Genomic DNA, 13,498 nt, shown 5'->3' with positions numbered 1-13,498 from the left:
TATTCATTGTGCTTTTTTTAATTGCTCCAAGTTTTCAATTTTTGCAACAATATGAGAAATGGAGTTATTGAATGCAATGTAGTCATTAATTTTATGTTCTGCTTATGAAAAAAAAACTACCTGGTTACAAAGAATGATAATTTTCAATTGGCTTAAAATGATGGAATGCTTAACTTAAGAAAATGGAATTAAAAGATTATTAATTTAATTTTGATGACCTAATTAGGTTAGGAGTAAAATGATTAAATCCGCGATGCTCAGGTCGCTTCGAGTTTCGGTGCGTGACTAAAGTTCAAAGCTTAGATAAATTTTTTTGGGTTTTTATTATTTTTCATCATGATTTATTAACATAACTTTAAAATAACAATATGAAATACAATAAATCGAATTCTTAGAATCATTGTTTGTGTTTTTTATAAAATTTATAGCATCTGGTTTATTGTCCTTTGTAAGTCACCGAACCACACCTCCCATAGAAATCTGTCTCGGCTGATTGAAGCCAAATCTTCTCCTTCATTTTATAATAAGAAAAATAATAGCGTAGTGTCGAGTACTGAGTTGTGTTTCTGCCGGGGCTAGTGGCACAACTGTTGAATCCACTTAGAGCACTGCCTGTGTAGCAATCGGCTGACTATCGCATAGTGTGCCAGGATGCAGCCCAGTCCGATTGAACTATCGGCCGGTCGTTGAATCTGCAGCCCGTGGCCACTCAAATGAATGAAGAATTATTATTATGTAGGGTTTAATATAATTTTAAATTAAATAAAAGACAATTCGGTACAATTAACATTATTTGCTTTATTTAATTCTTATTGTAAATGTATACGGCTAGAAAATCACAGTTCAAATAAAAAAATACAAACATTAAAACACTAAATAAAAAATGATGGTAGAAATCTCAAACTAGAAGCACATGTTCTTTCGGAAGCAAAAGTAACTTACAACCTGCATTAATGCTGATATTTTAAAGAAATTTTCATAATTTTAATAAAATGTTTTAAAGTAACCCTTGAATTCTTGAACTACTCATCTGAATCAACAAATTCTCCAACTACTAATCGGATGTTATCTTTTGTGAAATACTTAGGCCTGTGTTCTAAAACTCTTTCCATTTAAATAAATGTTGCGTATGAGTAGGTGCTTGAGCGCATTTCTCGCTCGAGATTTTCTTTTAAGTTTCACATTTTCAATGAATAATACTTGCCATAATTTCTTTAGTTCTTGAATTAAGAGTTACTACAATGTGAAACTATATGCTAGAAATGGTAGAATGAAATAAAAAAATAAAATAGTGATGCTGGAACTATTTATCTTAATATCCATCGAATTGGCAGTGTAGACAAATAACATAATAACTGACGTTAACATTTACACCTTTAGTAAAATATTGAGGTTTTTATTGACTATTTCAATCTCGAGCAATCGTTACAAATTAACATTACTATATAAATACAGTAATTAAGTTGACATTGTACAAAATCATCTCTTCGGGTGCAATAATTCACTTAGGTCTAAATTGTGTTTTCTACTACATGTATGGATTCAAGACTTATGACTTATTTTGATTTATTATGTATTAAAATGTGTTGATAAAATCTCGCAAAAACCAACTTATACAAACATCCACTTGATTATGATCAGTCAAATTGTATTATCATTCTAAAAAACCATTCACACAAAGGAAATAAATCAGGGAAAACACAATAATATAATTCTTTATTAATTACAACTTTACAATAATATTAGTCTTAGCTTACAGAATATCAATACGCAGATCATTGTTTAGATTCTATAATAAATATTTCCGAGTGCCATCTATCAGTGTATTCGATTACATATTATTATGAATAAATAATTGAATAGGTGCAAACACTTTCCATCTACTTTTAACATTACAATATTTATCTAAAATAGTTGGCACTGGCTCTCGCAACACAAACATAATGATTATCAAATGACTGGTTCATTTCTTCAAAGTCTCATTCAAAGTCAACTTTCACACTAGAGAGCGAACCATACTTGACCAGAATAATACAATTAGGTCTTAGTGCAATAGTACTCACACGCAACGTTACTGTTAAACATCTATATACATAACTACACGTTTACCTACTACATTGTGTCCTAAAGTAAATGAGAATTATTGAAAGTCATTACTAAGTATAGTGCGCTCCAGACGGTCGCGGTTGTGCTCCTTCTGGCTCACAGTGAGTAGTAAGTAGTAATTAGTAATGGTATTGGATCTCTTTCTCCATCTCCATTTCCATACAACTGACAACTGGCAACAATTCAATTAACTACAACTTTAAGTGAATAATGAGATGCACCGTTGATGTTTTGCAGTCTTAAGGGCTAAGTTTTATACTGGCCTATCATACAAGTACAAAGCAAAATGATTTATATTCAGCATTTAAGTGAAAAAATTGTCTATCAAGATGACTTTTACTAATATCAAAAGATCTTATAACATTGCAAGTTATGTACTTTGAAATGTATTATATATATATACAAATGGATTGATTACATTAATATAATTAACTTAAGAAGATGTTTATTTGGTTGATGCGCAATGTGACGAATTGTCCATTTTCTACAGCTCCTCCTCAAGCTCTGTTTCCTGATGCGGGCCATACATGTCAGCCAGTTTGTCGAAACGCGGCCCCCACGCACCGAGGTAGTCGTACTCGTGTTGTTCATCGTCAGTTCCTGTGGATTGTACAATATAACTCGTTTATTGAGGGAAACCAATCTTACCAAGTACATATATACTTGCATCTCCAATCTACGTCAATCTTACCAGACGCCAGGGAACTCAGGGATCCTGCAGTGCTTCCGCCTCCTTCATAAGCGTAGTTGCGCAAGTCGTCAAATGGTGGAGCGTTGGGATCGCTATCAGCTCTCTTCTTGTGCTCCTCGATGAACATGCCGACATTCGGTTCCTGGCCAACTCCCAGCATAGGGACTGGAAACAATAACAAGTTATTTAGACAAACTCTCACAGAAAATAAAATACTATAACAAATACATACTTAATGTATCAGACGTAATCGTGTGACACACAAGACTGTAAGGGGGCCGGTGATCCCAATCTGTGGAGGCGGAAGGCGTCGTCCTTCAGTGGCGTGGAGGGGTAGAACGGGGCCGTCTCTGAAGCCGCTGTAGAGCTGGTCCGTTCGCTTGTCGCTTGTTCTTGATACTGATTCCGGGTCTGGTCCAAAGAGGTAGGCAAGTCCGTGGTCCAGGGTGAGGCGAGGGTCAGAGTGAAAGAAGGCGAGCAGAGGCAGAAGTCGGAGCGAGGTAGAGGGCAGAGCAGAGAGAGAGGTGTAGAGCTGGTGGTGGTTTCTGGAGATCTGACGTTTTGAGGGCCTGTTGCCCGTTTTATAGCCGCCAGCGGGCGCACGACGCGCACACGGGCTCACTTTCTCTTGGATTCCTGGAATCCGTGAGCCGTGTTTGCGACGCTATCGCGGCGCCCCGCCGCTCGGCCGGTAGTTTCGGGCCGTGGCCGAACGTGACCACGGCCTTCCTTTGGTGGGCACGATCCTCAGGACCGTGCCCGTGGGACGTAATGACGGCGTACCACCGGTCATTTGTGACGCTATGACGGCGCATGGCGCACGGCACGGCTTCCCACTACGTTTTGGCACGGTTCTAACAATCGTGCCCGAATTAAATTATGATTTTACCAGCTCTCACAATACTTCTCTGCCCGTATACCTCTAGCCAAGCTCCGACGTTCATTTATTATAAGATCACAAAAAACATTTTACATCATTTTACAAACAGAGGGTTATAACAATTTATCTTTTCACACATCAGCATTTTACATTCTTCAATTTAACAACAGGGCAAATATCAAATTTTAATATGGGGCGACCGCGGCCGAGCCCGGAGCAGTACGTCCGTTACACTTAATTATTAATTTATTTATTGACAGCCCAGTTTAGATTTTAAAATTGAGCATGTAGTAAATTAAGTAACACAATGGGTTGCTTTTGCACTTCATTAATGCATACCAGTTATGCACAACACTACTACACGTACACAGAGCTGAGATTAGAACTCCATTATAATATATATTTACTAAAATTTTAAAAATTATCTTAAACAATTACTAATTGTTAGCAACATATAATATACCAGATTAGTTTTCATATACTATTATTTAGTATATTAGTTTGATATTATATTAACTTTATTATTGTAACGGACGTACTGCTCCGGGCTCGGCCGCGGTCGCCCCATATTAAAATTTGATATTTGCCCTGTTGTTAAATTGAAGAATGTAAAATGCTGATGTGTGAAAAGATAAATTGTTATAACCCTCTGTTTGTAAAATGATGTAAAATGTTTTTTGTGATCTTATAATAAATGAACGTCGGAGCTTGGCTAGAGGTATACGGGCAGAGAAGTATTGTGAGAGCTGGTAAAATCATAATTTAATTCGGGCACGATTGTTAGAACCGTGCCAAAACGTAGTGGGAAGCCGTGCCGTGCGCCATGCGCCGTCATAGCGTCACAAATGACCGGTGGTACGCCGTCATTACGTCCCACGGGCACGGTCCTGAGGATCGTGCCCACCAAAGGAAGGCCGTGGTCACGTTCGGCCACGGCCCGAAACTACCGGCCGAGCGGCGGGGCGCCGCGATAGCGTCGCAAACACGGCTCACGGATTCCAGGAATCCAAGAGAAAGTGAGCCCGTGTGCGCGTCGTGCGCCCGCTGGCGGCTATAAAACGGGCAACAGGCCCTCAAAACGTCAGATCTCCAGAAACCACCACCAGCTCTACACCTCTCTCTCTGCTCTGCCCTCTACCTCGCTCCGACTTCTGCCTCTGCTCGCCTTCTTTCACTCTGACCCTCGCCTCACCCTGGACCACGGACTTGCCTACCTCTTTGGACCAGACCCGGAATCAGTATCAAGAACAAGCGACAAGCGAACGGACCAGCTCTACAGCGGCTTCAGAGACGGCCCCGTTCTACCCCTCCACGCCACTGAAGGACGACGCCTTCCGCCTCCACAGATTGGGATCGCCGGCCCCCTTACAGTCTTGTGTGTCACACGATTACGTCTGATACAATTATATTACATTAGTTTATTTTTATTTTTTCTCTTTCTTTTCATTTTATATGCATAACTAATTATATATTTTTTTCAAATATGTATATTAAGTCATAATTTTATTTCCCCTTTAGACGCGAGTGGTTTTCTCTCGTAAAGATAAATATGTTTTATTTATAATCTAAAATACTGTATTATTATGTTATTGTATTAACTTACATTGCAAATATTAAAAAAATAATTAAACAAAAAACAGTCAAAACAAAAATTACTTGATTAAGTACTGTAGAATAGTAATCTTTAAGTTCTGACTATCTCTCATCTATGGACATGGCGATTCTTTATTTAATTTTAGTTAATTATTTGCACTCTATGCATTTTTTTTAACCAGTCTTCAATAAACTCAGGATTTAAAAGATAAAAGTGGGTAATAGAAGAAGATTTAAAAGTACAAAATAGTGAAATAAGGTTGAAGGTATAACAGTAAATTCATTTTCAAACTGAATTGTACAGGAGTATGTACATATAGAGAACAAGATGTTGAATCTAATTTGAGCGAGTTCTGGGGGTTTAAAGTCTGTTACATTTCATATTTTTTTAATCGATTGTCTTATTGAATACTAACATGGTATCTTTGTAGGTGGATGGTCAGGTAGAGGTCCTCCAATGGGTATTTGCAGCGGAGTTATATCGAAAGCAGTCATATCATCCTCGCCGCCTCCCTCGTCATCGTAGTTGATGATGTTTTCACGCACATCGTCGTCCGGGCCTGGGTACTTGATGTGAGCCTCACGTCGGCGGTTGTACACAACAAACACGAGCACGAGAACTGCAAATTGGTATTGAAATTAATATTTACAAATAAAAAGGAACACGAAACTGTAATGGCTTATTTTTCAAAACGGTTTTTATGAGATCTAAAATGATCATCAAAATGGATATTGTTGACAGAGAATAAGACATTGTAAAAGTTTAGCAGTTTGGAAATGAATTTAATTGTATAAAGCATAGATAATGCTGCTTGTTTTTGCATTCGAATTTGTTCATTGGAATAATAATGATAATCTTTAATAATAAATTTGTGTATTCAAATTAATCTGTGCTGTCTAACACATAGTACAACTAACATTAAGATTTTTTCCTCTAAGAGGTTAAAACAAACGGTGGATATTTCAAAATCAACGGACTATCCCATTTATCTAGAAACTTTATTTTGAAAATAAACTTGCATTCGGGTAAAAGTTTTACAATGAAGATAGATGGGATGGCCATTAAATAATATTTTGTGCAAACCCTTCCATGCAATTTTTTCTCAACACAGTTAGAAAAATAGGTGTATTCACACCCTTTTTGCTATTTTGAAATTTTTTTCAAAATATATAAACTACAATGTAGGTACTGTGTCCAAATATGACTAGCCGTTGAAAATAATAGCTATATTCCTTCAACGCCCAACACTATTGAAAATAATAGCTATATTCCTTCAACACCCAACACTATTGAAAATAATAGCAATATTTCATCAACGCCCAACAGTGTTGAAAATAATAGCTATATACCTTCAACGCCCAACACTATTGAAAATAATAGCTATATTCCTTTAACGCCCAACACTATTGAAAATAATAGCTATCTTCCATCAACGGTCAACGCTATTGAAAGAAAAATGCGGCAACAGTTATAATATAATTCCTGTATCATTCTTGTCCAGAATTATGCCAGCATTTTCAATAAAATTCATATTTATTTAAAATTGAAAGAACACTCATACCGTAGATACCGTGTCGCTGACACATAAAAGATATTTAATTCAATTAACTCTATCAAATAATATGCCATATGTAATTAGCAAATAGTATTACATGCTGATATAGTAACAGATCATGAAACACATCTAAAGAAACATCTATCTCTTCACCTGGAGCCACCAGACGAGGAAATGACCGCCGCCAAGGAACTGCCTCAGTATTTATGTCCCCCCTCCACTGTTCACGGGATGGAATTTGAACTCTCAATAGCCAAAACCTTCAGCCAATCACAGCAAAGGAGAGTAATTACGAGTTTAAAATAACCATTTCTGATAACGTCGGACTAAATTACGGGAGACTGGTCCTAATTATGACCGGGAAATAAATATCAACATCAAAAAATTACTATAACAACGGGCTATAATAAAAAAATATAAATCACTAGAAATAAAATAACTCTATACTATAACTTATTTTCAATGGTAATTTTCAACAGTTGAAAATCTCCAACGAAATCAGCGTTGGTGCTGGACGGAATTATCTTCAACACCCAGTACTAGTAGATATTTTTGCACAATACTTATTCATTGAATTTTAATTACAAAATACAGATATGTTCTTCTTATGAGAAAAGAAATATAAAATAATTGTACATAGCAACAATTATGAATATTCTCCATTTAATAATTGCAAAATGTTTGATGAAAAAAATGCATGGTTACCCTCACATAATGTGTAATCTTTATTAAATAATTTTGATGCAATTTCACTTATTGCAAATTATATATTTAAGGAAACATGAAAAATAAATCATTGTGTGAGGTAGAAAGAAACAATGCATCAGAACTAGACCTGTCTAAACCAAAAGAGGACAATCAGTATTCTTTGATTCGTGATTTACTTTATTTGGCAATAGCAAAGTCTACCTCTGATCATCAGAAATGTGATAGCTAAATCATACTGACCCAATAAAAGGAACAAGCAAACAATAATAGCTATGATGAAATCCCTAGAGGGTGTAATGACTCCAGAAGCTAGCAATTCTAGTTCACAGTTATGCCCCGTGAATCCTGTAGGACAGATGCACTCGTAGCGCATTGGGATGTTCAAGTCAACACATTTCCCTCCGTTTTGACATGGACGCCATTCGCATTCGTCTTCGTTGACGCAAGTTGCTCCCGAGCTTTTCAGTCCGGCCGGACATCTGTTTTGATGAAGTTGTAAACAATGCAACAGTTAATACATATATTTACTTACCAAGTGGGTCCGCACTGAGTTGTTAGAGATACATTGTTTATCATGCAGATGTTAGTTATATGAATACACATTACATTTTAGTGTTACTACGAATACAGAAAATTCAAGAATATTATGGATTACTTAAGATGAATGAGAAGATATTCCAAAATGTAGAGGAGACTTTCATTCAGCAAAGTGAAAATGTTTATTCTCAAATTATTCTTAAGGAATCTTTAAACTCTTGAAGTTCTGTACATCTAACATCAAGAATAAAATATAATTTACATAAATTTACATGAATAGATGATAATGTGCGTAAAAGTAATGGTTCATGCAATTTGATAATAAGAATGTATACCAATATTTTAAGCTATATTTAATAGGATTATATTGTTTTGTAAGTGCTTCTGACTAATCACACTTTATTATATAATATACATGTTGCAATACATAAATATATTGTGTATATATTTTTAATAAATATTGATTTGGAGTGTTCAATATTTCAGAAATTGGTAAAACATAACTTTTTATAACCCTTGCATGAATGTGTATAGATGATTTTTCCATATCCTTCTATGAGAAATGCAGTGCAATGAGAAATTAGTGAGTATTTAGTGGATGAAGTCATTATGTCATATGAAAAATGGTGGGAACTAATGATCTAGCACAGCACATGGACTAAGAGTGGTTGAGTTGGTTGGTTGGTCTAGGTAGGTCCTCACTAAGTATGATGAGAAGACAGACGAGTATTGCAGCCAGGGCGCCCATGCTGAGCTTGAGGGTCTGCCCCTCCTGCACCAGCTCGCAGTTCTCCCCCCAGAACCCGTCGGGACAGATACAGCGGTATCGCAAGCGAGGATCTTGGTTGATACACGTTCCACCATTCAGACACGGTAGCTCCAAACACTCATTCTTATCGGTGCAACCTTTCCCGTCCGGTGCCATTATACGACCCTCTCCGCAGCTACATCAATATTGTTAGTTTTAAAGTACATATTATAATATATATGGAGCATGTTATGAAATGTAAAAAGTTTTAAATAAAATATATACAGATAAATAATTATTTTTAAATTAAAAATAAAATACAAAATAATCAATCAGGACTCAGTGCGGTTGTAAAGGTTACATATACTTGAAAAGGGGGATTTAAAAACATTAACGACATTAATAAATTTACACAAAAAATGAAGAAATTTGCTGATGGCAATAACATTGATATGTTTTTAAAAGAGAGCTTTGATTTGAATGAAATTTCAAAGATAAAATTCACTTAGAAAAAAGAATATAAAATAAACTTACGTGCACTCATACTCGTTCCACAGATCAACACATTCAAATGGTTCTGGGCAAATGACATTGATGCAAGGGCTGTTAGAAGCGCAGCCACGTTCTAGATTTCTAGCCATAGTTGCCTGACCCCACTGCGTACCATTCATGGCGGGTGGTAGAGGCAAGTGCTTTCCTTCCAAGCGAATGTCATCCAAACAACCCTTTTGGAAGTCCGCATAAACTTCAAATGTTCGAACTCCTGTGTATTCTGCCTTTCCACCAGCGTAGACACCTTCTTGCTTGTCTACCAACAGCCATTGATGTCCTTCAAAGCTGAATGTCTCGTTGAAACGTCTTCCTTCACCTCCATCTAGTTCCAGAGTGGCAGCACTTCCATGGCGGCTCACTTTAGCAACGTGCCACTGTCCGTCATCTACTCCAACTGCGCTCAACCAAACATCACGCTCCTCAGTCCTCAATGAATTCAGATTGTATCGGAAGTGCAGGCGGGCATCTTTAACTTCAAGTATTCCGTACTCCCTATTGTGTTGGTCACTGACACGGAATAATTCACCATGTGGCTCGCGGGTACGAAACCGTAGCTGGATCTGGGTGCTGAATCTATCGGGTTCAAAGCTGAGAGCAAACTTGACGTAACTCTGTGGCCTAAAAGTAGTTGGTATCGTAGGAGTAGCGCAAGCTGGTCCAGTCCAACCAGGTCTGCATTGGCAACGGGCTTCCGAGAAGCTTCCCACGCATGTTCCATGTTCCCAACAACGAGCTGTGTTTTCTCCCTGATTGCATACCTCCTCAGTCTGAGGACAGCCGGCTACTGAATTCCTCGACAAGCCTGGATGAGCCAAATCGTACAACTTACTATTGTGAACTAAATTCTTCAGACAGCCATCAAATCCTTTTCCAACGGGCATGTACTGCCAATGGTAATGTGTTGGATCAAATTGTTCAACATACAGTCCTCCAAGTTGAAGTGGGGCATTAACATTAAGATATTCATTAAATGGTGGGATTGTTCCACGGGCTTGACAACTTGTGTCATCAAATTCAGGTGGTGTTCCATCTTCCAACTCCTGAATATCAGCTGATTTACAGTAGTCCACAATCATGCGAACATTTTCAGTATCCCAGAATATGTCAAGCCTATGCCATTCTCCATCATCCAAACTCTTCTTAGTTTTGACTCTCAGTTCTAATGTTCCAGAGCCAAAGTCAATCAGAAGTCTCGGATAACCACGCTCTAACTCCACTGATATGAAGTCAGAAACCATAGTTTCATCAGCCTCAGGTGGTACTATAGGACCGTTATACAGTAAAATTCCATCAGATTTTCTTGTAATGAATTCAAAACTAAGATGTGAGTTGTCGCACATTTCTAGAGCAGGATACCAAGCCCACCCATTTCCTCGGAAGCTTCGGGAAGTTTGTTGACACCTTGGACCACTGTAGCCAGCAGGGCAAGAACACGATAGTCCATACTTGCCTTCGATACAACGACCTCCATTGTAGCATTGGTTAGTTCGGCATGATTCAAGCTTACTGAAGTTCCTAGCACCGCAAGTACATTCGGCTAGTACATCTACTCTTACTCCAACCAAAGCAGTTTTGTTTGCATTCACCATGTATGGAAGATTGCTGATATCCAATACATTTGTACATGATCCTTCACACATTTGGTTTTCATAAAGGCATTCGTCGATTCCAACCATCGTAATGTTAATTCCAACGTCTCTTTCAATTTCTTCACGGTGCATGAGGACAATACCATTGAGTCTTACTGGTTTGTAATAGGGAGAGCCATGGGCAGCGAACCTTATATCTGTAATTGGGGGATGTTTTCTTCTTAATTGTACACTGAAGACATCCACATTCTCTTTGTCAGTATTCAACAGATCAGCTAGCTTATCCCTAAATCGATCAGCCTTGCTACGAGTTAAGCTTTGCGTTCTATAGTTCCAAACTCTGATAAAGTCCTCGTCCGTGATACCGGCGATTCTAATGGATCCTGAATTCAACACAGCATCATGAGGTATTTCACGTACGGTAACTGTAACATTGGCAGGAACATCAGTTTGGGTATGCTTACGGTCATAAACTTTAAACCGCAAATGATATTTGCCATCCTTAGTGCCTTGTTTCATCTGTATCATACCAGTTTCTTCATTTAGTTTGAATCGTGGATGCTCAGTACCTTCCCAATAGAACTTCTTGTCTGGAAGATCCCAATCATCCAAGTCATATACGTAAACTCTTCCTATTTCGGTATCCGGTGCTTGCCCTTGATAATTATATACAAATATTTCTTTGGATCCTGGCTGCATTTTATTGTCATTAACATCACCTATAACTACAGTCAGAGTACTAGTGCCTGTCATGGCAGGGTTTCCGTGATCTTTGATGATAATTGGAATAAGGTATTCCTTCTGCTGCTCCCTGTCGAAGGACCGAAGTGATGCCACAATCGCCATACCATCGCCGTTAGCACCTTTCTGGTCTTGTTCTACTTTAAAGGAAGCTCTTATGATATCATCTGCTCCAGGATCGAGACGGAATTGGAAGGGAGGACCATTGCTCTTTGATCTATCATCATCATCAGTGGCTAATATTTCAACGACTTTCCTGGGAGGAACATGCTCTGGAAGAACAGGCCTGTAGTCTTTAAGGAATGTGGGAGCATTGTCATTGATATCTTGGACTATCACAGTGAGGGTGGCCGTAGCAGTTTTGGGAGGAACACCATCATCAATAGCCAATATTTTAACTTGATGTCTTGGTGTTTCTTCACGATCCAAAGTTCGTTGTATGCTGACAGTTCCTTCTTGGTTGATTGAGAATTGGCGCTTCCTGTCAGAAGATCTGTCAATAGCGTAAGAAACTTTACTTTTTCCTCCCTGATCTGGATCAGTTGCTTTGAAGGTTTCCAAACTTTTTCCTACTTCAGAATTCTCATAAACGGACACTTCAATATTAGGCCTTTCAAATTGAGGCTTGTTGTCGTTAATATCACGAAGCTTGACAACGACCCAAGAGTATGCCACGTGATATTTATCATTGTCATTATCTTCCCCTTTGTCATTGACTTGAATCCTAAATCTAAACCCATTACTTTGAAGCTGATCTTCATAATCTAACGGCTGAACTATTTTGAGAGATCCAGTACCGTCATTATTGCGCACCATGGTAAATTTATCAGCTCCATAACCACTATTCTCAATAACCTTGTACTGGAATTTGTTTGTTTCATCTTCGTCATGAACAGTTACTGTTAAAATGGGCATCTCTGGAAGATTGGTTCCATCAGTTTCATCAACTTCAGTGAACCATTCGTCTTTGGTAAACTGCGGTGGCATGTCATTGATATCTTTGACCCTTATAGATGCCGTCCCCGTGCCTTTTAACCCCCCTCCATCCATTGCAACAACTTGTATAGAGTAATCTGGAGTTCTCTCACGATCCAAGCAGCAGACAGCAGTTTTGATGACTCCTGTATCGGATTCAATTTCGAAAATTGGTGAGCCGGTTTCTTCTTCGATGACATTTTTTTCAATGGAATAAACTAATCTTGCATTTGTTCCTTCTGATGGGTCGTCATAGTCCACAGCTGTCATTGTCATTACAACCATTCCAGCAGTACCATTTTCTGTGACGTTTCCAAAATAGACTCCTTGAGGGAATATAGGAGCATTGTCATTGATATCCTTAAGGTTCACTTGAACATCAGCATAACCCACAAGGCCTTCTCCGCCTTCATCTTGAGCAAATACTGTAAATCTCCATTGTGGACGTCCATTGGGTTGATCTCTGTCAAGAGGCTGAAAATCAAATAAAGATAGAGTTAGCTCTTGGCAACATATGGTGATTATGATATTCACCTAACAAGGTTCATAAACAACAACATAAATAATGAGTTATTAAGTTTTAGGTTGTTGAGGAGAAGTTGGCCTGTAAAATATTAAAAATCCAGACAACCTTACCTTCAACACAAATATTTCTCCTGTAGTCCTGTTGATATCGAATTTGCTATTGGCTGGGTTATCGGGATCTATTCCCTGACCTGTGAGGAAATAGACAATGTTTTGCGGTCTATCTTTGTCTCCGTCTGTGGCTGTGACCTGTTTAAGTTCAAGTACAAATTCATTAGTACAGCAAAATGGATTATA

The 13,498-nt window shown here is 38.0% G+C and overlaps 1 protein-coding gene across 8 annotated transcripts in view; it reads right to left on the bottom strand.

Annotated features, from left to right (window-relative positions):
- Window positions 1-798: 798 nt before the first annotated feature.
- CadN (neural cadherin) overlaps window positions 799-13,498 on the bottom strand; it is a 583,020-nt gene continuing 570,320 nt past the window's right edge. For 5 of the 8 annotated variants that reach the window (XM_089651425.1, XM_089651427.1, XM_089651424.1 and 2 more), the window contains 6 exons: window positions 13,313-13,450; window positions 9,354-13,150; window positions 8,774-9,015; window positions 5,687-5,890; window positions 2,798-2,962; window positions 799-2,706 (listed from right to left, as the gene is read on the bottom strand). In XM_089651425.1, the coding sequence (XP_089507551.1) occupies window positions 2,591-2,706; window positions 2,798-2,962; window positions 5,687-5,890; window positions 8,774-9,015; window positions 9,354-13,150; window positions 13,313-13,450 (4,662 nt within the window). In that variant the 3' untranslated portion in view covers window positions 799-2,590. Of the gene's footprint in view, window positions 2,707-2,797; window positions 2,963-5,686; window positions 5,891-7,774; window positions 8,014-8,773; window positions 9,016-9,353; window positions 13,151-13,312; window positions 13,451-13,498 lie in introns of all 8 variants that reach the window. The other 3 variants (XM_089651430.1, XM_089651428.1, XM_089651431.1) reach the window with 1 other exon arrangement.

Source organism: Hesperophylax consimilis, chromosome 4, assembly GCF_061612785.1.
Source record: "Hesperophylax consimilis isolate HC1 chromosome 4, BYU_Hcon_1.0, whole genome shotgun sequence".
NCBI classification, from domain to species: Eukaryota; Metazoa; Arthropoda; class Insecta; order Trichoptera; family Limnephilidae; genus Hesperophylax; species Hesperophylax consimilis.
Note: the sequence above shows the minus strand (reverse complement) of the source record. Positions and strands in the feature narration are given on the sequence as shown.